Source organism: Perca fluviatilis, chromosome 24 (genome assembly GCF_010015445.1).
Source record: "Perca fluviatilis chromosome 24, GENO_Pfluv_1.0, whole genome shotgun sequence".
NCBI lineage: Eukaryota > Metazoa > Chordata > Actinopteri > Perciformes > Percidae > Perca > Perca fluviatilis.
The window spans coordinates 11,797,352-11,822,084 of record NC_053135.1 but is presented as its reverse complement, the minus strand read 5'-3'; the positions used below and the strand labels follow the sequence as shown (position 1 = coordinate 11,822,084).

The 24,733-nt window shown below is 44.7% G+C and overlaps 1 protein-coding gene across 1 annotated transcript in view; it reads right to left on the bottom strand.

Annotated features, from left to right (window-relative positions):
- Positions 1-214: 214 nt before the first annotated feature.
- LOC120554157 (Krueppel-like factor 7) overlaps positions 215-24,733 on the bottom strand; it is a 34,925-nt gene continuing 10,406 nt past the window's right edge. The window contains exons 2-4 of the mRNA XM_039792846.1: positions 13,888-14,509; positions 7,410-7,533; positions 215-3,859 (exon numbers count right to left, since the gene is read on the bottom strand). Coding sequence (XP_039648780.1) covers positions 3,808-3,859; positions 7,410-7,533; positions 13,888-14,509 — 798 coding nt within the window. The 3' untranslated portion in view covers positions 215-3,807. The remainder of the gene's footprint in view (positions 3,860-7,409; positions 7,534-13,887; positions 14,510-24,733) is intronic.

Sequence of the window (24,733 nt, the reverse complement as noted above, 5' to 3'; positions counted from 1 at the left end):
TCAGACCTAGTGGAAACAGAGGTGGTGTCACACATAGTAATGCGTGTTTCCTCCCTCTGCTGAGAGCAAAAAGCTGCACCTGGATCTCTGACTCGCACAAGGTGGCTTGAAAAACGGCAAAAACACACAAGGAGAACGGAGATAGAGAGAGAGAGAGAAAAAAAAAAAAAAAAAAAAAAAAAAAAAAAAAAAAAAAAAAAAAAAAAAAGGGTGGGTGTATTCGGGAGTACGTTCAGGTGTTTGTGTGTGATTCGGGATGTGCTTGTGCATGTATGTGTGTATGTTTTTGTATGAACCTGTGTGTTCAGGGAGTGCATGCATGTAGTTTGTGTGCGAATCGAGTTGTAGCATGTATGCATGAGTGTGTACATTTGTGCTAAAAAAAACAGCTACTATACAGACTTTGCGATCAGTGTTTCATCACCCAGGGTTGTCGTGTGAAAGTGTAGTGTACAAGCAAGACAGAAAACATCAGATAAGCAAGTGATTTTTTTTTTTTTCCCAAAAAAAAACTTCAGAGTGCAAATACAAACAGACGAAGAACACACAGGCACAGCAGAATTGACAATCATTCATTAAGATGACACAGAACTGAACCGCATCCTCCGAGACAACATGAAACAACCTTTCCAGAAAACACATTCACATTTGAAATCCCAGTCTTTGAGCTTCAGAATTTTGGAAATTGTCCCGTAATTTGAATATTTCCGTGTCTTGGCTCCTTAAAGTCCCACAAACATGAAGAACAACACATTCAAGTGTTTCAGTCCAAAATCCTCAGCTGTCATAAACATAAACGCTCCAGAGCTGCACATTCCCACACATTCGCAACCATTCAGTTCAACAGGAGAGTGCCCTGCTGAAATACTGAAACACACAAGTAGAGCTGCCATTGATGATACAATTTTAACCCGTTGGTTAAACTGCTATTCTTCATTTTAGCTTCCGGCTAAGCAGGAAAACCACAAGCCTGCTAACCTACTCGGACATTCCCATCTCAACTGGATATTTTTACATCATCTACAAACCAAATCTAAACTTTTCAATCAGGATCTATGACTTTTTTTTGCCAGCAATCACAAAGAATGGTAGCATTGATGATGTAGCTGCAACCAGGATGACCAGTGACTATACTTGGTCTCCTTTTAAAATAAACCAGCAGTTAAAACTTGTATCAGTCGGTTTCTATTGCGGTCACTCCCTTCTCTCTTTGCAAATGAAGGCTGTCACCTAGATGTTAAATATAAAATTGAGCCTGGCTTGTTTGCACGGTTGGTTCAATATTTATGTGAAAGCAGGAGCATCTACTTCGAGAGCCGCAGACAGGTCTTGTCTAGATATGATTGAGCTGGGCTGTGTTCGCACCCAAAATTGAAATGCGCCTCTGATATAGGGAGTGAAATCAATGTGCTGCCTCCCTTTGCCAAAAAGCAGACTGCTGTTTACCTCACGCTGCCTCAAAGTATTAGAAGTCTTGTAAAATAAAGAATAAACACCTTGACATAGACAAGAATCCTGACAATCTACTTTTGTCCAAGCTGCCCGTTTGATTTGTTGCGCGCTTGAGTTGAGTCAATGATCATCTAAAATCCATTTTTATCTGTGGCTTAAACCCCCCCAAAAAGATAGATTTTATGCGTCTTTGTTCTGTCAGACAAGAGTCAGATCACCAAGGACAAATGGTAATTCCAGTTTTCTCGGACTGAGTGTATGTATTTTGTGTGTTTGTGTGTGTGTGTGTGTGTTTGTGTGTGTGGGTTTCACTCCACTGCAGTTTCATGAGCTGACTGAGCAGATCTGTTCCTCCCCTAACCCATTCCAGCCACCCACTGAAAATCTGCACTTGTGACCCACTGCTGGTCCAGTACGACCAGTAACATGTTAAAAGCTACCAGCCGTGGCTAGCCAGTTATTCCAAGTCCAACCATTAATTTCTAATGCGAAAAAAGAGAAACTACCGTATAAACACAAATGCTGTCTGGTATGATCTTACCAACCAAGTGTTTTCATGGGCCTAGCAACATGTACAGACTTACAACAGATACATTCATATTGATTTGCTCTAAGAAGAGCCACCCAATTGATTGAAGTGTTGTCTTCCTACAAGTTCTCCCGTGTCCAGCAGTCTGAATTCAGACATACATACATGGCCAGGAAGTCAGCAGGAATGTTCTTGGATATGCATAGGGCCTGATTAGGAGAGCTGTTGAACGCTGCTTTTCTCTGAAATGAAGTCTGCTGATATAGAGGAGTTCTGTATGGGTGGTGTGAACATGACAAAAAACCCTCATGTGGCTAGTTAGGTGCCTATCACTCTCAAAGGCCAAAGAGATCATTTCAGGCATCTACAGTAGACACTTTTTTTTTTGGGCTGCATCCATTTCCACGGTGTTCTTCAAAATGGTCTTTTCAATTGTCTGTTTAGAACAAATAGGAGATTCTTTTCTACGAAACAATATAGCCATTATCATACATAGTGATTTTTGTTTGCTTTCGGTGTGCTAATGCAGACAGCTAGCTGCTTCGACTTGTGCATGTGGCTGTCCGCACTTCGACGGCATGTGGAAGCCAGCGTTTGGCGAGTCCCGAATTGTCTCCCAGTTCAAGACATTGGGGCATTTTTTTTTTACAAAACGTTTGCAAAGAGTCAATTGTGCAACAGTTCCTGACAACAACTCATAAGAGCCAAGATCCTGGTGAGGAAAAACAAACACTCTCAAGAGCCATCGAGCATCTCTCGAGACGCTCACTTTCAGTCGACGTTCTAGGAGATGAACAGTCTTTCCCAGAGTAGATTAGTTAGCCTCATCCAGAAGTAACCGTCAACGGATGATGTTCATAAAGCGAGCCAGTCCTCTGGATGACCTCAATCAGTCTTCACAGCACATCAGTGCAACACACTCCCATCCTCAAGTCTTTGAGAAATCCAATCTAACGCTCCGTTCAAACAAGTGCTCCGACTCCGTCGAACCGGAAGGATTTATAAATGGATCCAGTTGCCAGATGTGACAGAGGTCAGATGAAAAACTGACAAATTATTATCTGTCCTATATATAAGATAATAAACCCTTTGGCGATTTTGTAAAGGCTGTGGCAGGTTTGAAGGAGAGAAAGCAAGCTTTCTTGATTGCTTACCCTGTGAAGATGACACTGTTTGGCTACTGCTGGAAAATAACTGTTCTCCTCAACTCAAGGTTCATTCTAAGAAGAGGAAGTCTTGAATATACAAAACAGCAGTTCTGCTGTTAGCGCACTGACGTTACTGTACAACTGGTCCAGTTTGGGGTTGGTGAGCTCGCTGGTACGTGGCGCACTGCTGCATGAACAGGGCTGACATTTTGGAAGCGTTTCACCGAGGGACGATTGCAAGGACGACTACAACAAAGAGCTGCCAACTACAGGCACGTGGTCCACCATTCATCGTGTGACATCCCCTCTGAGACACATACGAAGGGTGGGATGGAGCGTCTGTATCGTCCATGCGACAACATCGGGAGACATTTGCGAGTTGACGACGTGTCACTGTGGAATCATGGACCAACTGGTTGAGCACAGATTGACAGAGCCACGCAGGATCCGTCTGTCTGCCTGTCTGTGTTTCTGTCTGTAGTCAGCGTCCCTGTGCGATGCCTCACCCTGCAGTAGAGAATGGCCAAATCTGGTGTTTTTCGGAGTCCATCCCGCTGTCTCTCTCTCTCTAACAACCATGGTGTTATTTTGCTGCAGATGATGCTCCCTCTCCTCCTTCCACTCCGCCTCCATCCCCTTCGCCTCTCTTCCACTCCCGCTGACCTCTCTCAAATTTCCTCAGATGTGCCTCTTCATGTGTAGCGCCAAGTGATCCGACCGCGAGAAACACCTGCAACCAAAGAGAGGGAAACAGAGAACAGCTTGTTAGGTTGTTACCAATGCAGGGGGAAGAAGTTTGTTTTGTCGATTGGGCTAAATGTTGCTGTTAGCTAGTGAGCGCTGATCCACTAATGCACACGCAATTAGTGTATGTGTAACTAATTCATAATCAGCATTTTCAGCAGCACTCCTAATGACTTCAGCTGTGCCATGAATAACTAGAGAGCCCGCAGATGGATCTGTTGAAACAGCGTGGAGGGGGCGGGGAGAGAAAAATAAGAAGAAGAAGAAGAAAAAACAGCACGCAAAACATGTGCTGTAAAATGTTAGCTAAATTAGATGAATCGAAGCCTCCCATCTGAAATCAGGCTTGCGGAATTGCTTGGGCATAGCTGCACAGTTTTAAAAAAAATTAATTGCTCTGGAAGTGCACAGGCCTATTTGTTTTCACAAGGTTTTAAAAAAAATGGTTGAATATCTCAACCTGATTGCCACTAAGTGACACAAATTATGCTTTAAGCAGGCGTTTTGTGTATTCCATGCATGCTTACATAAAGATGCAGCAGTTATAGGAGACCTTATTTTTTCTATCACTCCTACTAGATCATACGAGATTTCTGTTGCATGCTTGCTGAACTAATACCACAGCTCTATTCCCCAGAGGAGTTCTTTTCAAAAGAAAAGTGTTGCTTTCTTTTAGGGTAATTGGGAGCTGCATGTTCTGGTGAATAGCGCGTTAAGAAATATTTGAGATGGAGACTTGTTTTGGAGAAAAAAAGAGAAACAAGACACTACACAATTGCTCCCAAATTGCTTTCTTTTCTGAATGTTCTTCCGAATTTTCTGATAGAAGGCCAGGAAATGTGTTGGAACTGAAAGTAAGCGCAGCAAGTATGGTTGTCAATGCCAAAATGAAAAACGACGTCAGGCCAACCAAATTGCAAAATGAGACATTTGTTAATACTCCTTAGTAATTTGGTAAACATTCCTCAAATAAAATAATCCACTCTGGTAAACTAAAAAGCACTTTAAATAGTCAGGCTACCTTTAACAGTTCTGCAGCTGTTGAATTTTATTTTGACACCACTTTCAGATTGGCTCTTTCCACTGAGACCGAGGCAACTGTCTAAGATGTCTAGATGAATCAGTGTTTGGCCAAGAGGGGGAGTTACACAGTGACGAGCCACCAGTCATCTGTCTTACTGTCACACCTGCATGTGTATCTGTGTGTGCGTCTCACTGAGCTGCTTACACGAGTGTGTGCACGCTAACAAACACATGAGAGATTAATGAATGGCTCAGGAGACGCGCAGGGGTGTTTTTGTGTGTGTGTGTGTGCGTGTGTGTGTGTCACGGCGAGAGTGTGCGTTTGTGTGTGTGTTCGGTGAGACAGATGGTAAAGTATGAGTCACGACTCGGGGGCACGACACCAGCTGGCACACCGTGGGTCTGTCTATTCCTCCCCTCCTCTCCCCACTCCCACCCACCCTCAATCTTCCACCCCGTCTTTTCTGTCTCCCCTGTTTCCCCTCTTTCTTCATCTCAGCAGGGTGCATGTGTATATGTGTGTGTGTTGGGCTGGAGGGGTTGGGCGCCTTGTGACACATGACAGAGGTGGGCCCAAATTAGGGATGTGCCTGCAGGGGGGCTGGTGGTGGTGGTGGTGTGGGGAGTCAGGGATCAGGAGGAAGGGATACTGTATTTACAGTCTGTCCAGCTGACACCTGATTAAGTTGACAATGCCTGCCCCCCCCCACACACACACACACACACACACACACACACACACACACACACACACACACACACACACACACACACACACACACACACACACACACACACACACACGTCAAGGCAAAGTACCCCAAGTGAAGAGTGATTTATTTTTGTCCTTTCATGATCAACCTATACATGATTCAAGAGGTCACATAATATTAACGTGCTGTACTGTGACCTATTCTCAAACTGCACACACATATACACATACAGTACATTTCTTTTAAAACATTTTGACCGTAGAGGACATCTTTAACTTTATTGTTCATTTTAATATTGACAAAACTGTGTGTATGTGGCAAAAAATACAAATAAAATAGCATTAAATAAAAACTAAAAACATGCAATCATTATTTTTGTGTAGGGGACATGACAAAAGCTACTAAAATACTTTTTTTTTTAATTATGAGGTGTTTGGTTTAGGAGGCACTATGCCAAATTATGTGTCTATACAGTAGAGCATTTTATAAAAATATAAATTTTGCAGTGTAATAGCTTCAAAATGACACTTTTCACCCACGTTCTTACCCGGGGCCAGTTGCCTTAAACCCTGTGGTGGCTCCCATAGACAATATTGCTCAGAGATCCCTGAGGTGTCAGCGTGGGCCGGATCACAGACAGAGGTGTGTAATTAAACTAGGAGTAAAGATTTTTGTGTCTGAGTCAAGCTGATCTTTTTCATAATGGCCACTGAATGTTTGATGATTTTGCCACCGGAGCCTGGCAAATTAACATTTTGCTGTGGTTCATAATTAAACAGGAGCCGGGGCGACTAATTAAGACGCAGAGTCACAGGCAAATTAGATCGGATCGACTCTTTAAAAAGGGACTAAGCCATGGACCTTAACTCCTCTGTTAAAGATTAGGACATGTTCTCCTTAGAAAGACGGTAAACGGGAAGTGGAATTCTTAGAATGATGTTTGAAATGGACATTGTGTGCTCTGGCGGTCAGTTTGCTGTCCTCAAGGACACTCGCAAGGTCACAGGGGTCAGACAGGAAGCATCCAGTTTACAGGAAAGTCTCTCCGATCCCTGGGCCATCCTGAGGCTTTATTTACAGAAAAACACACACCTGTATTTTGGCTCGCGGAAATTCCCCAAATACATTTTCCCTCTAAAATGTCCAACACACCAAAACAGGTGCCTTTTTTCGAATAACAAATACTCCATAAAGGGTTTATAAGTCACAGTAGCAAATGCCTATTAATGGTCAACCTCAAAAAGTCCCAAATAATGGTTGATATTGATCTATAAAGCATACGTTTATTATAAAGTTGTTCCCTCAAAGTTAGTTTCAAATGATTATTCTATACCAGTGATGTGTGATAGTGATAATGGGTACTACGAGCATATTTTACACCTTTGTCCGAGTGTAAAAAGCAGCCTCCAAATCAAGGCCATGTGACATCATGTGAGGAGATGCACTATTAATATGCACAGGGCCTAGTGTGGGTACAGAGCAGAATAAGCACTGTTTTGGATTCCCATTGAAAAACTGAGCAGGTTGGGTCTTGGGTGTGTTGCAGAGGAACACTCATTAGTAATCCTGCCAGCACGCTTTCAAACTGGGTCAGTACCCAACACATTTGGGTGTGTTACCAGCATCTTGTAGTACTTCTTTACCAAACCAAGCTGTGTACAAAACACAATGGGAAAACAGAGCCCGCTGTGCTCGTGGAAGTACATCAAATAACAACCCTTTGGAAAATAGAAAAAAAATAAAAAATAAAATAAAGCATACAAGGGAGAGGTAAGGAGGGAGAGGTGTGTTTTGACAGACCTGTCACAGTGGTTGCACTTAAAAGGCTTGGCACCGGTGTGTTTGCGGTAGTGCCTCGTCAGCTCGTCGCTCCGGGCGAATCGCCACTCGCAGCCCTCCCACGAGCACTTGTACGGCTTCTCACCTTGGGGATGAAAAAACACGCATAAGCACCTGTTTCATCGCTTATCCACCAATCACATGCTTGTTTGTCTGCATTCTTATGTGGTCATGCAAAAAAGAACTTCTGTGGTGCTGTTGTGGAATCATGATTCAAATGTTGCTTCAAGGTGATGTTTTTCAAATTGAAGGTCTACGTGCAGAGGTTCTATTTAAAAGATTATATCCTGTACAGTTTAAAGTTTGCATTCTATTTCACTAATAAAAATCCCTGTGCGTCCCTTCACTTTTTTTCTCTTTTTTTTTTAAATTTTTTTTTTTTTGGTGCTGGAAAGAGAGTTTAACTCTGAGATGGAGAAGCTCCCACTGGTCCCCCATCTTGCTGAACATGCAGAAGAGGAGTAGAGGGTAGAGAGAAGTAGAGCGAGAGAAGTGGAGAGGGATGAGGGAGTGGGAGGGGGATTAGAGGATAGGTGGATGAGAGAGTGAGAAGAGGAGGTGAGATGAGACCAGGGGAAGGAAAAGTGGAGTAGGGGAGAAGTGCTGCAGAAGTGGATTAAGGCAGAAGAGGCTGCAGATATGCTGGCAGGGGAGGGGGCAGTGATAATTAGGCCAGTCACACGGCATAATGGCAATCTGCCAGCTGCGTCCAGCTCCAAAAGATGTCACCTGCATCAGTCACTTCCCATCTGGACTGGCGGCTCGGGGTTGAATACAGACACACTGACACACTGACCAGCTCTGCTTGAGTGGCTCCGGAACAAAAACGGACTTAATTTCTTGAATGCGATTATCAGAGGGGACACAAATCAATGGATCAACTGCTTTGTGTAGAGTCAAGATTGAGAGGAGGGCTTGTATAAAGACAGTGGTGGTTTGGTGCCTTTATCTGTACCAGCTGTTGGAAATTCACTGATTGCACGCAGATTTGTTCATGGGGCAGAAGGCAAAAAAAATAAATAAAAATCAATAATCTATACAGTATTCCAATTATAGGTACATTTCTGTTGTTTTTTTCCAGCGTGCTAAATGCCACTAACATGAACTGCAATTTCATAGCAAAGTTGTCCCCTTAAATGAAATCCTGAGCATATGACCTGCTCAAACACTTTCTATCAGACATACTCAGCGAGCAGCCATGTTACAGAGCGGCCCATTGACAGGAGTCATGTACGGTTTGATGGTGAGAAACGGAGGTGCATTAGTGTTACAGCCGTGATGAGGTGATAAATTAACAAGTGAGAAAAGACTGGCCTCCAGTATAGGCAATCGTGAAATGGCACCAAAAGAAATCCCAGCTAATGAATACCAAATGAGAACACTTAATCAATTATGATTCAGTTGAACTTGTCCCCCCTTTAACTACATTGATTTGACACTAAAACAAACTCTACCATGATGTACGAAATGAATTAATCTCAGAGAAAATAATATTTCTGGCAGGTAAACACTGTTCAGTAAAAACATTTCTGGTGTAGAATTTAAGTGCTTTTGGTTTAGAGACCCAGAAATTAGCCCTGTCCCGTGCCATCCATGCATGTCCCCATCATGTATCCCTTCATACTGCCTCACTTCCCAGAAACACACAGAGCAGCAGGTCTGGGCCACCCGACTCTGGCCAATGAAATTCCCCGGAGGTAGGGATGCCTGAATGTGTTGCCTAGCAACGGGAGCGAGGGGGCGGGGTGTATGTATGTGTGTGAGTGTGTGTGTGTGTGTGTGAGAGGAGGTGGGGGGATGCGCTGAAACATGAGGAGGCAGTAGTCAGTGCAGCTGGCTGGATCTGGCAACGGCACGCCGCCATGCCACCGGCCAATTACCGAGCATGCTGGCAGTGCACGGAGGCAGTTGCCTAGCGACGATAACTGTAGAGCTGTACAGGGCAAGATGGGGGAGGGAGGAGCGTGGTAAGGGTGGTGGTGATGGTGGTAGAAGTGGTGATGGTGCAGGAGGAGGAGAGGGAAGGGGAGGCACTAAGAGACCAGAGCCTGCAGCAGTACATAACCACTCAGCTACCGACTCCTCCAACGATACGCTGCCCCCCGTTGCCTAGCAACAGAGCCCCCCCACCACCTCCTCCTCTCTCCTCTTCCTCAAGATGCCCTCGTACAAACAGGCAAGTAGAGCAGGTACACATTCACACACAAACTGTACGGGAAAGGTTACTTTTTTTTTTTTTTAAATACAATGTTACATACAGTCGGACTGATTGGCAATTCAAAATGGCAATCAGTAACCTAATCCACTGGATTAGCCCCAACTCAGCAACATAATCTGATTATGCTCTGCTACTTTTGGATTACTTTGCCTGTAAAACATATAATGTAGATTATAAAGCTAAGTGGATTATTTCTTCTGATTTAAAGAATCAGGATTGTGGATGGTTGTTGAAAACCATGAATTATTCTGCATTATTTCATAAAATCCCCATTAGCAGTCACCATTCACTCATTTCAGGCAAAAATGATGCGCAATAAAAATGCTTTTTCCTCCGTTGAAAATGTATTTTTTTTTTGGAGTAATCAAATAAACAATTTGTCATCAGTAATCTGATAACTGGGTGTTTCCTGAGTCACTGTAATCCCATTATGTGTAATCTGTTACTTCCGAATGCTCTCTCACACACACACACACGCACACACACACACACGCACACACACACGCACACACACACGCACACACACACGCGCGCACACACACACACACACACACACACACACACACACACACACACACACACACACACACACACACACACACACACACACACACACACACCAGCCTCTCAGGTGCCAGTGTTGAAGTTAATTGCATTCCCTCCATTAGCTAGAGCTGAAGCAGGGCACCCGGGTCTCAGAGGTCATTAGAGAGGCTCTTGGAGAACGCTTTACAAGCTCCTGCCCACTACTAGCACTGCAGGCTTGGAGATGAGCGACAGGGAGAGGAAGAGAGAAAGAGGTTAAGAGAGAAGGATGATAAATGGGGGAACTGACGGAGAAGTAAAGTAGGAGAGAGGCATGAGGATGATGAAAAACTAGGGCTGAAAGATGAATGTTGTTAGTTAGTTTATCATTGTTACCATCAACTATCAATAAACCTATGTGCACTCACGAATTATTATGACTAAATGTGAATAAGACTGAGTAATATCAAGTATCCTACTAAGAGAATACAGTATATTTATAAATGTGGGCTAAATTGGTTCATTTTTCTATAGAGAACCAGCCAAATGTACTTTAAAGTTACGGTCTCTTTGACTTCATCAAGCAAAAGTATTGTTTTATCTGGCATTAATTATGTAGAAACAACAAACACTACATGGCCAAAAGTATGTGGACATCCCAACAAAGTATATAGACACCTAAACATTATATTGCAGTTGGATATTTTCCTAAAATTGTTGGCCTCAGTCTAAAGAGAGAGTGGCAAAGAGGCAGCGCAATAAAATAAGAGTGAGAAAAATATGCAGAGAAATGTTACAAGAAGACTGACCAAGGAGAGAGAGAGAGAGAGAGAGAGAGAGAGAAGGCAGAATAACCCAACAGTTTTACCCATTCCCTCACCCTACCCAAAATCTAATTGTACCATTTCTTATCTGCCATAAGCCTATTCACAAAAAGCTCTACAGGGCACTGTCATTTCAACTCAGCCCGTCTAATTCCAGATTAAATCGTAGCCTTTTCTCCGTCGGTAATTTATGGAAATAACAACTAAGAAAAAGAGGATTTGAGTAATGACATCTTTAAACTTGTCAGGATAATGGCTCAGTGAATGGGGGAGCCTGTGGCACTGCTGTCTTTCTGAAGAGGGTCGCTCTACTGTACCTCCCCCCGTTCCTGTCTTCTGTCTTCATCTACTCTTTGTTTCACTCCACGTCACAGTCTCCTCTTCTTCTGCCTTTTCTTTAGCTTTTGTGTTTTCTTAGTGTCATCTTAGGTCGACATTTTCCCTTCTTCATCATTCTACTTTCCTGGTTTGAATAACAAGACCGATGTTCTTTGGGTGGATTCTTTTATCCAAAGCACCTAAAGTGACAGGGAAGAGCTAGAGGGGGGAGGGGTTCCTCAAGAAACTGAGCCCTTCATGGTGCTATATGTAAAAATATTGTGTGTCATCAAATCATAGTCATGTCAATTTTATTTCAACAATTAACTGGATAGAGAAAGAAAGATGCCACATTAGCTCGCAGTTATAAACTGGTTTATATCATTCAAAACAGAGCTTTTTTTAAACTGTATGTCGGACTAAATGTGCAATATGAGGACACATCCGACTAAGAGACAGTTAAGATTATATTGATCCACATTTTTTTTTTTTTTTTTTCTTTTTTTTTTTTTTTTTAAATTTTTTTTTTTTCAGCTGATGACACACTGGAAGCTGGCCCAGTTGGCATGGAGTTACAAACATATAAAATTGTCATTGACAAGATGGCTAAATTTATATTCACACCCCCGAAAATACCAGCGAGCCAGAGCTTGTAAACAAGTCGTGTGTGGCTTCTGAATTGGACAGCTATGGTGATCTGTCAACCATTAAGTTTGGGGATTTAGATGGTGGGTAGCACGGACATTTAATTAGAGTCCTTGTAACTTCATTTAGCATGATGGACGCTCTTTGCTGTATTCGTCACGGGTTAAAACATGAAAAGAAACAGCTACATATTAGAATGAGTCCAGACTGCAGTCCACAATATATTTCATTTGTCAAATTCATCTCATTATTCCCCTGAGCTACTTTCTTAGAGGGTAGAAAGCAGTTTATACAAACCATCGCAGCCCAATTTTTTTCACCACATTTCGAAATACATTGTTCACACCTTCCCAACCAAAACACTCAGGAGTTCAAAAAACCACTGATGTGATGTTTGGTGTGAACGAGACCTGAAGGCAAAAAGGGGAACTGAACCCCAACCCTGCTAATTAATAACGGCAAGCGCACGTGCCAAATTTCCCTTCCCTCTCATTATTGGAATAAACACACAGATGGTATCCCTCATGACCTGGCTTCTACGGTTATACCATTATATTTGAAACTTATTGTCCTGGTCTTAAAGTCATTCTATTGCTATGACTGCGAAATCAGACAGACCGATTGAGAACCACTGACCTAGACTTACAGTATAGAGCGCACAGAGGACGAGAGGGCCTGAAATAAACCGGGGAAATGGCACCCTATCCAGGTCAATCCATCCATCACTGTGCAGTTACTCAGATGGAGGACAGCTCCCCGACAGGGGTCTGAGTGGTTTGGGATTGAGATGGAAGAGGGGGAGAGTTATAGCTCCCCCCCTTCCTTCTTGAGAAGAACCTTGACAAGGAGGACCCGGCCTGGTTTTGCAAGGTAAGTGCTTAGGTAGAAAGAGTGGGATAAGAGAAGTGGGTTTTCTTAAATTATCACATTTTTATCTGACGTGGTGATATTTTCATATGGCAACAAGGGGTTTAAGACAGTTCTAGGATTACTGTTTTATTTTATACTTGCTCTAAGAATGTCAAGCAGGGGGATTTTCCTCAATTATCTCAAGTCAGGTTATCTAGGAATTCAGAAAGATGGATGACTGGAAGGATAGATGGATGGATGTAGTGCTCACAAAGATAGATGTAGATAGATGTAGATAGATTGAAAACAGCCCACATTTAATGTCTCTTGTAGAAAAATGTTTATCTCCCCCTCAGAGACCAAAATAATTATCCAGAAGCAAATTGTCCCATGTAGTCTACACAGCACAGCACACCCAAATTATTATCAAGCTGTTTTTTGTTACTATAGAGACATTCTGCGACAGCCATTCAGCTTCGAGATTGAGTCTTTTTAGCCTGCCACCAACAATGAGTGTCAATCACTGTTATTACCTGCAGGTGTATCAAGTGGCTACCTCTGGTAAGAGAGGCGTCCTCAGAGCTGCCTGGCTGAAAGTTTCATAGGTTCCCTTACTAACATTATATCTGAAAAGTGCACCAACTAATATGCTCATAACCACAAAATATACAGTATACACATTATGTAACGTCTGAACATTGTCTAACCATATGCAGGCGGATGCAAAATAATGTGTTATTAACGTGATTCCAATGAGTATATTGAACCAGTCTCAAAGGTAAATGACTATTGCACATTGACTAGGCCTTGCAGAAAAGGCTGTGAATTTTACTCTCTTATGCTGAGCATGCAAACTAAAACATTAGAATTATTGATTGATTTGCTGAATAAACTCTTATTGTGCTTGCAAACCCAAAATAACGGAGAAGTATTTCACCTCTAACAAAGTGCTACAACTACTACTACTACTACTGCTTCTTTCAGTCAGACTACTAATAGATTAACTGCTGCTACAACTACATTTAAAAGATAATCTACAAACGTTATGACCAATTCTCACCTGTATGTGTCCTCTGATGGGCCTTTAGGTGGGAGCTCTTGGTGTACACCTTCCTGCAGCCGTTGAATTGACAACGGTGGATCCTCTTCTTGTTCTCCGGTAGCTCCCCCACGCCGATGACACATGCCGCGCCCTCCTCTTCGTCCTTCATCCGGACAGGGAGTGCGTGCGCCGCCACCAGCCGAGCCGCACTGAGCCCCACCTTCCTGGCCACCAGCTTCAGGGTAAGCGTCCCGTCAGCTGAGGCCGTCAGTGTCTGGTTGGGTTTGACGAGGTGCCGGCCCAGTTCTGGCGACGACGGGGGCGTCAGGGAGGTGACGGCGCACAGCTGGGCCTGGTGGACCCCTTCCATCCCTTCTACGTTTTCCAGCCCCTTAGGTTTGAGGTCTCGTTTCATTCCACCGGTGGAGGGGAAACTCTTCCGTGTTGGGCAGACGATAACTGGAGGTGGGCTCGGGGGATCAGGGAGGCTGGGCAGGCTAGGGAGCAGGACGTCTGTCAGCTCTTCCTCGCCGTCCTCCTTTAGGTAGGCTGGGGTTAGAAGGCCATCCAGGTCTTGGTCGAAGAGCTCTGACAGACGCTTGGGCTCCGTCTGCAGATAACGCTCCAATTCTAGGCAGGTCTATAAGAAAGAAAGAGGGAGGAAAGAGTCAAATTTAGACCTTATTCAGGTAAGTTCACACATCCAGGCATCTGCACGGAAAATTCCCATCCTCACTACCAAATCCCACTTGACAATTTCAACAGTCATCAGCTCATCCGATATGCCTTTACACACACCGCGGAAAGAAAATCTGCATGGTGCCATCCACTCACCTAGAAAGGCAACTTAGCAGCTGTCACATGCGCACACGCACAGATAGCCACCAAGACAGCCAGGATTACCTGGCAGCTCCAGCTCGACGGCTGATTACACACTGATTGATTGCGACCGCTGTATCCCGGAACGAAAGCAAGCCGAGTGGATAGCAGGAGGAGGAGTCCTAAACTGAACAGAACTCCTATCACACAACATTTTATGTAACACTTTGACAAGCCATGTGTGCACTGGCTTCCACTGAGCCAAGATAGGAAGATTTATTCAGCATTCATGGTCTGCTTCATCCCTATTACTCCAAACACCTCTCCCCTCGGAGGGCAAATAAAAGACTACAATCGCCGATTTTTGTGAACTGGCATCCTGAGAAGTCTATTACTTTACAAAAAGCCGGCAAGGTTCTAAGAGGAGAGCCGGCGAGGGAAAGGGATGTCCAAGGATGAAGCTATTATGTTTGAATGGACGCCGCCAGTTTGATCCCAAGGATCGTTGTGTTTCGCTTGTAGCCACTAACCCATTTTGACAGCTGAGATGGAGGCTAGCAGCTCCACTGGGTGCGTGCTACTCGCCACTTCATTTGTGTGTAAATAGGCACTGACAGACAGAGTAGCTAGTTCCATTATCAGGAATAAGGCTGTACAGACTGAACCCATCAGAGACATTAACAATCTTGCACCCCCCCCCCCCTCTTTTCCTTGTTTGCACCTTCTAAAAATAAAACATGTTTTTTCTTTTTGGAATAGGGGGGTTTCTGTTGCTAAGGGGAGTGTAATTTCTCCTCTAGGTCGTCTTCTTCCAGGAACAAAAAGGGATTTGGAGTTGTTTCTTGACTGTTAGCACTATTTGCATACTGACATCAAATTAAAAAGCTGCTTGAGACATCTACAGCGAGAAGTGAAGATAATGTGCCGTGCCTTCTCCCTCCACTGCACGCCTACGTGTTTTTATTTTATTTTTTTCTGTGATGGCTTTAAACAAGTATTTCTTTGTGTGAAAGAGATCTCTACAGCCTTGATGGCTGAGGCCAGTGAATCGTGGATTAAATGAGACATCCCCCCCCCCTCCCTTTATTCTTTCTTTCAGAGCGCAATTAAATATTGAAGGCATTGAGATGAGACATGATGAAGGGAATGGCATGTGCCGGCTACTAAGGTGTACAGGCAACAAAACGTGGCCAGCACCATCTTCCAACTCCTCCATCCGCCCACATCGCTTTCCTTCTCACTCATTCTCGCCATCACCTTTCTAATTCTGCCTCACCCCCTATCGATTCCCCCAAAATCACACTTTTCTCTCTTTTTTTCCCCCCCTTTCTCATTGTTGTCCCCTTCTCTCCCAAGGTGAGGGCTAATTATCTGCTAAAACCAGCCAGTAAAAGGGGACTTTATTCAGCAAAACGCTGAGGACTGCAAACCACGTTGAGTGTGTGTGTGTGTGTGTGTGTGGTAGAGATAGTTCAAGGAAGCGGAAAAGAGGATAGAAACGGATAAGTGAGAGGGGGGCTGAGTAGAAGGTGAAGAAGAAGGAGGAGGAGAATGATGGAGGGACAAGGTGAAGGAGGCAGGAGAGGGGAGAGGGAGAAAGAGCGAAGGAAAGTGTTGACTTCATTTTCTCCGTGGGGGGGTGAATCCTTTTTGGAAGTGTGACATTTGGCATAACAGGATCCTATCAACGGGCGAGAGCCACAGGCTACACAGGCTACACAGGCTACACACACACACACACACACACACACACACACACACACACACACACACACACACACACACACACACACACACACACAGTGTTAGGTTACGACCCGCGGTGCAAGGATGTGCTTGGTTGTCGGCTGTGACTCGGCGTAAGGTGAAGTGTGTGTGTATGTGTGTGTGTATATACACAGTTTCTTATGAGTGTGTGTACATTTGTGTGTATATTTGTGTGCATACAGAGGGGATGTTTGACAAGGTAAGAGGGATGAAAGAAGCTGCAGGTGAGGGGGTGGCAGGTACGACAGGATTATTGTGCCGCTTTTTTTTCCATCCGTCTTTCCCCCCCCTTCTTTTCTCCCATCACTCCATCAAGGCCCTCCCCCCTACCTCCCACCACCTTCCTCCCCCAGGTGGTGACATTAACACTGTAAGGGAGAAGGTCATGCAGTTGATCAGCGGTTCCTCTGCGTGTTGTGTGGAGCAGTGTGGGCGTTTGTTGTGTACGTGGCTGCATGTAATTATTGTAGTTTGTGTGCGTGTGCAGAGTAGCATAACATACACTTGCATACATACACTGTGCTTAATTACGCGGCTCTTGCGTGCGTTTGTGCAAACGAACACCTACGCAAATGCATACACTCGTCTATTCGCTGTCCTCGTGGCCTAAAGTGGATTGTGCAACTTGCGTGTGTATAGAGGCAAGGAATCAAGAGCCAGAAGCATGGCACAATTGCCAAGGTAAAGGAGCGCTGGTGGCCCGCTTCAGCTCTGTTTGGACAAACGCCGATCTGAAGAGCCAACATCAATTGGCTCTGCATAAAGTCAGGGTTCAGTGCCTAAAAGGCTTTCGGGGATGATTCCTTCATGCGAGCCAGGATAAGCTGAGACAATCCAATGGCTGTTCCAGCAGCCCCACCTCCACCTCCACCTCCACCTCCAAACCGGAGAAAAATCGCTGGGGTGGTGTGGGTTAAATTGAGAGCAACAATATTTGTATAAGAACCTATTTCAAACCTTTTTTTGTTCATCACGAGCCACTTTCAGGTTGTGTCAGGTAATGTCTCATCTAACCTGGCTGAGCGGTGTAAAGGCTACAACTAACAAAAGGGCAAAGTTGACAGTGATTGAAGTTCAAGCAGCGAGTTATAAGATTAATGTGACCCTGCCAGCTGTGCCGTATCTTTTACCTTTTCTGTATCAAAATGTATTGTCACTAGTAATGATCTTCGACTTGCTGGATTTGTTTGACCAAAATTCCACACAAAAACCAAATAAATGTTGACAATTTTCCTTAACCCTTGTGTTGTCTTTCCCGCGACCATGAAAAAAACACTTTTGTTGACCCTATCTCAATGTTTTGTTGCCATTTTCAAAAATTAAATACATTTATTACGTTTTTTTCCCAATGTCTTCTTCCCTTTTCTTGACGTTTTGTCACTTTTTCAACATTTCAGCCTCTTTTTCCAAAGTTTTTAACGCTTACTTACGGTGTTTTTGAAGGTTTTTTTTCCTAGTTTTTGTCACTTTATCCAATATTTTTTACACTTTTTTTCCCCCCAAACGTTTTGTCGCCTTGTTCGACATTTTCGACGCTTATTTACCAACCTCCCATATTTCTGATATAAAAAAAACAACAACTTGGAAACGGGTCAAATTTGACACCAGGACAACACAAGAAATGAAATGATCACTCGATTCTCAAAATAGTTGACTAAATTGTTAACTTCCATTTGCGTTTCTTCTAGTTTTCTTGCCGTAACCAATGTCATTTCCAAGAAGGGTTGATGAGTCGAGCACAGCTGCACCTAATTGCACAGCTAATTACTGTGACGACGTTCAGCTGTGGCTTCAGTCACTCTCAGCCTTCAAGAGCGTAAAAGAAAATACATGTACATGCTTTTTGAGTCGTATTTTGAATGGACAGTTTATATGGATGTACTGGATAGCTGCGCCTTTATTAGGACAATGAAAATAGCTCTACAACAAGGGGGAAAAAATTGATAAGCAAGCGTGGTCATTCTGTGGTCTGCTTTAACTTCCGTTTGTCATTAAAACATTCAGAAAGTGCACAGTTCAGCAGTGTTGAGTGCAAAACGTGCATGGGCACAGGACTCTTCTCTACATGCTGTTCATCCTCCTACTCATAAATAAACATATGTCCTATTTGTGGAAGAATGAATGTGAAAACAACAAGACTCAGCAGCCCACAGAAGTGTCTTTACTCAAATAGGAATAATATGCGGTTAGGGTTTGGGGTTAGGGTCAGGTCACACTGCACAGTTTTAGTTCAACTCACTTTCATCTTGTCCTCTTGACATCCCACACAAAAATCCATACATATTCAAGCTCAAAATGCTAAAACAAAATGCTAAAACAAAATGCCAATAAAAAGGAAAAAAATGGACCCATAGACAAATGCACTTCATTTGTTTTGCTGTGCACACACACACATACACACACACACACACACACACACACACACACACACACACACACACACACACACACACACACACACACACACACACACACTGAATCACACATGCAGAACACACCTCAGGTTAGTGAATCTTAAAATACAGCAGGTGTGAGAAATATATATGCTGATCACAAGACATGCTCCTCGCAAACTGAAGCAGGCTGAAAGCTGTGAACCAGTCCTGATTCACTAACTTCTACTTCTCCTTCTCTGACTTTTAAGTTATAAAAAGTGTCTCCCTCCTCTGTCTCACCCTCTCCTCCCTTCCCTCTTCCACGGGGCCCTTGGCCTGGCAGCTGATCCTCTCTCTCCTCCCTTCACATTTGGCCTGTGCCGAGCCGCCTGCCATCACCATCAAAGCACAGGCTGCCTCCCAACTGTTAGCACCCCGCTAGGTCGCTAATAAAAAGCCTGGGTTATAAATATGAACAGAAGAGCATGCATAATGGCCTAAAGGAAGGCCCAAAACACCACTAAACAGATAAATGTAATGGGGTGGATACGGCTCATTAATTTTAGGATAATCATGTTTAGTTTTTACAGATGCCATGATAGAGACAAGGTGCTATGAATAATATCCAGTGCTGATGCTATCAGGGTTGAAAAGGGCAGGACTATATGGGGGCCCTGAGCTGGAGGGGGTGATGCAGCACTATTGTTAAATGCAATTGGGTTTGGGGGGGGGTGCTGTCACATCTTTTTAAAGATGACCCATGATTCCCTGCAGCATCTTCCTTGCACGCCTGTATCATTCATGATTATGTAGAATTTCACAATACTTTCAAGCCAGGCTAGGTGTTTCCCCGTCTCCACTCTTTATGCTAAGCTAAGCTAACCGGCTGCTGGCTTCCTTTACATTTCCTTTGCAGGCGTGAGAGTGTTTTTCACTTTTGAATCTATGCCATGAAGTGAATAAACATAGGTATTCTTAGGTATCTATTTTTTTTTTACACTTGTGGCTTCTGTATATTGTATTTGGTTGCGATGGGGCTGAATCCATTTGTGGTGTCGACATTTGATGCATTCATCACTGCAAAACACTTTTTTTTTTGCGCAGAATTGGCTTTTGATTGTCGTCATTTTCCACAAATTTGAAAAAGATTCCTTTTCAACGCCAACATGACATTTTCATTACTTGGTTGGGCCACGTTTCTATCTAGCAGGGGTTTGATTATTCATTTTTAAAGTGAGTAACATTCAACATTGTGGCTTCTCCACAGCTCAGCTTCTCTTCTTTTGTTGTTTCACATTTGACTGACTCAACAGTCTGTTGCTTGCTGCGTGCTTTTGTTTAAATTGCACAATGTCACTGGCCACAGAATATAAGAGGGCCTTGGTTTGATTCACAGGGTGTACGTGCAATGAAACCACCGCTCTGATTGAAAACCTTCTGAGAAATTAATCCGTTTCACCCTTCAAGAAAGGCTGCACAACTATCACAGCAATAGGAAAACCTGGCCTGCAGGTAAGCAAATGGTCTTATCCTTTTTTTTTTCCTCATTCTTTTGATTTCATTTTTATTACTCACTGTATAACTTTACAGACTTTGTTTACAGCCATCTTTGTTATTGCTGTTTGTAATTCAGCACCACCCTTGGCACTTTTATCGAAGGAAAAGTTTGGGGCAGGCACTTAATTCAGAGAGCAGTCTTTCACGGAGTGTGTATGTCTATGTCTTATACTGCCATAGTGTGTTATAGGGCCTATGTCTCCCATTGATCTGGTGAGCCAGGCCAAGCCATCACTTTGAGGTGACAGCTAAATGACCAGTAGCCCTAGGCACTGGCCATCTCGCCAACAGCCTTTGTGTGTTTGCGTCGCAGTGCCTAATCGATACGAAATGATACCGCGCAGGAGCTCATCAGCGGTGGCCGTCGCAGCTGACAGGGACGGTAATCTATAGCTTCACTGAGCAATACTCACACAGCACCCCCAACCCCCGCCCCTCCACCGACCCGTACACACACAAAATCTCAGAAAAGCACCCCCTCCCCTCTAAGCTGCCCTTCAGGGTTTTTTTTGCTCCTTTCCGTGCACTCACTAAGAGCTCCGGCCCCCAGATTTCAAACTCCTTCGAGAGCAGCATGGCGTCATCGGTGGATCCCAGTTGAGCGGGGAACCTGCCTACGGGGGCCAGGAGGAGGGGAAGGGGCGGGGGAGCGGGTGGAGAGATTTTCCTCGACGCTGATCTGAATAGCCGAGCGCCCTCGCTTCACCCTGTTATTCTCAACGGAGAGAGCAGCAGGGGGGTGCAGTGTTTGGCCGGAGGGATCTTAGAGCCCCTGGTGCCCATGACAGGGCTCCGCGGCAACGAAGCAAAGGAGAGACAGAGGGAGCAGAGACACAAAGAGAAAGAGCTAGAGGGGAGAGACAGAGCTAATTTATCTGCCTTCCCCGAGAGAAGAAGGAAGAGGCAGACAGGTGAGAGATGAAGAAACGGGCCTCTATTCGAAGCTTCGCAAAGAATTGCGTTACAGATTAGGGGAGGGAAGTTTGCAGAGAGTGCAAAGGGTGAAGTCACAGCATCTTCCCAGCTGCAGGTGCATAAGCAAAAAAAAAAACGCTGATTAGAGGGGAAAAAGAAAGAAGAGGGAAAGATACGAAGCTTGAAAAGCCACAGACAGGAAACAGGAGTCCTCCCTTCCTCGCTAACTAACAGCTCCATCTCTCCAGGCAGCCCGAGCCTCACCTAGCTTCAGATAACACGCCACGGAAACAGCTTAATTACACACACGGCCTTATCAGACGACATTAGCCTCACAGTAATAATCAGGGCCGCCGTCAGCCTCTCCGTCAAAGGCTGGCAACGCAGCACCTCGAGGCGGTTTTACACAGTGCAGGCTTCGGGCTGATAACAGACACTGCCAGTTGTTAAATCACAATTTGCTGACGGAGTTTGAGGGAATAATGCACATGTGGTTGTAAACCTGACACCTCCTTTGCACACAGTCAATTTTTGTTCAGATGGATGCACTAATAGACTCTTGAAACGGTTTTCAGGCAGCAAATTCAATTTTGTTTTGTTGGACTAAATGCTTAGATTTACATTTTGCGTACTTAATCTGACACTGTAATTCAAGGTTCAGTCGTTGGCGTATTGCTCTTGGACACGGGAATTGAACCCGTGATTGTTTCCTCTTTGCGGAATAGCATGAGGATCAGTTTTGAGGTAAGACATCTCCCCCCCGCTAAGCCCTCAGTTAGAGTCGGTTTACGGGACATGTGTATGTGTGTTTGGGTTTGATGGAGAATCTTCAAAGTACCTTTCATCTGGCAGGAAAGCCACACTGATGGAGCACTCAGAGAGCAAAAAACCTGTGACCCCTGCTTAATGGAGCAGAAAGACATTTCCCAATCCTGTTTCTGAGCAGACCCAACAGAAACCACACATCCGCATCATCCCCGACCCAAGGGACCTCCACTCTGTCTTCCCATTACACAACATGGACGCCAAACATGAAGATCCTCTCTGCAAAATCACATTCAAAGAAATGTCGTTCAAGTAAACAAACCGTTCCACTCGGTCCTTAAAGTGCTAAAAGAAAGTGAATCTGAACGTCTACGTTTCGCCGACAACTGGTTAACTTGGATTTATTTTAACCAATCATTAGACCAATCAAATGATGGACCAAAATGCACAAATTCACTGGTTCCAGCTTCCCAAATCAGTGCTGCTTTTCTGTCTTTTTTTGCACTGCAATAAAAAATAAATAAAAAAAAACTGCTGTCACATTTGAATAATCCATCTTTTCACACAGACAAAGCTACACATATATCCTCTAAATGCTGAAAGTAGCCTGACAAGTAAACAGATTGAAGTGGTGAAGATCTGCCGACCTTAAGCGTGATACAGACATCATTAAGAGGTCTTAGGCCCAGGATACAACAAGAGTACTGCATATAAAGACCTCTGCTGCTCCATATCAAAAGCTTGTGACACAGTGTGGAAAGTGTCTTTGTTCTGGTATTAAGTCGAGGATCACAGAGGTGAGGGTGAAATAGGATAGAGGAGAGAACAGAAGAGGAGAGAAGTAGCATCTTGAGACCGAAGAAGATGAACGATGGAGAGGAGGGTGAGATTGGAGCACAGAGGAGAATAGCAAGGCATGGAGGATGGGGGGTGGGGGGTTTGGGGGGAGGAGGGAGGGAGGGTTGGGGTATAATCCCAACGAGTGGAGCCGTGTTGCACTCGCTGGGGAGGGGAACTCTGTCTCTCTTTAACTGGATTTGGGTGAGCTGCTGTTTATCGGCGTATGAGTCGCCAAGCGCTCCCTCTCAGCTGTCAAAACCATCCTAATCTAATCAGGAGACATTTCAGCCATTTTGCCTTCAACGCGGCAAGAGCGTTGTTTATCGGACACGTTGTGTGCGCTCATGTGTGTGTCAATGAACCAGAATATGTATGCGTGCGGATAGAGGGGGTCGGCGACAACAGTGGTTTTACACCGGGGTTAGCAGCTTGCAGCAGGATTTGGGGAGTCTGTGCTCCGGATGTGGGGACCCCATTGTGTGCGGCAGGCTGGCTAATCTTCATTACCGCACACAATGACGGGGTAAGAGAATGGGGGCCTTGGCTGGAAAAGGCACGGAGAAACAAAAGAGTGGCGAGCAGCGAAAAAGAGAAAGAGAGAGAGAGAGAGAGGGGAGGAGGACCGAAAATGACAGAGGGGGAGAGGAGAGAGGGGAGAGATAAAGGGAACAGTGAAGCGGAAAAACTCAGCTTCCTCCTCATACAGTGCCAGACAGAAAGGGCCGCTCGGTATCCCAATCACGTCCACAAACCGTGAAGTGCAACTGTGGCGCCGTGCCCGCACTGATAAGAGCCCAAATGGTTCATTCTTACATGCTCCTCTACAACGGCAAAGAAAGCAACCTCTGTTTCTTGCATGCCGTCTGGTCTTTGTGTTTCCCCGGGTTTCGCCATGCACGTGTTGTGTAACACTTAGCTCGTCTGTAAGGGCCCCACAGTTTCAGGCTTTTTCACTCATTACAGCACCAACCTTTAGGGTTAGCTAAGAAGCAAAAAAAGGGGCGGTGAGTGTGCGAGTGGCGCGAGCAAGCGGCAAGAAAAACAAGCAGGTCGAAGCAGGTCAGTGGCACAGTCTCGTGAGGCCAAGGTGGATTAGCTCAGGGTCGCAGACGTGCCGGAGCGTGTGTTTTGGTGGGGAATCTGTGAAGTTACGCAAGAGCGTGCACGTCCCGGTGACTTTATGTGTATCCGAGAGCGTGCAAACAGGAGGTGGGGCTCTGTCGTTTCGTCTTTATTCCCACGTCAGTGCTTTCAAAACAAACCTGAGCGACAAAGATTAGCCCAAGCCGCTTAAAATATTGAAAGACGTCTCCTCGCCACAGCTAGTGCTGTGTGGGCTCTCCTCCAAGAGATAGGAGAGAGACAGAGAGAGAGAGAGAGAGAGAGAGAGAGAGAGAGAGGTATGTGAGTTTAGGTTGGACGAGGATGGGCGGAGGCAGCGCGGCAGGCTGAACCTGTTCACCCCTCTGTGCCGAGCGGCTGGCTTTTCAGTGGTAAGCGCAAGCGGAGTGCGAGGACTTTTCAACCCAATTTCATCCTGACAATGCGGCGGCGGCTCAGCGGAGAGGGAAAGGGAGCAGTTAGATGCACTAAGAAAGGCGTTAGGATCTCATTGACTCTTTGGCCTTTAGCTCTATGTGTGTCGGTGTGTGTGCTTTGACTGCTGTGCCACAAGTAGAGCATTCAGTTTGAGAAAGCGTGTGATTACAGGGCAAAGGGTAAAAGCCCAGAATAAGAGCTGCACTATGGTTTGGGGTTAGAGTTTAAAGGCTGGCAAATGAATGTGTTTGGAATTAATGGTTAGGTTGTGATAGTTACATTGAAAC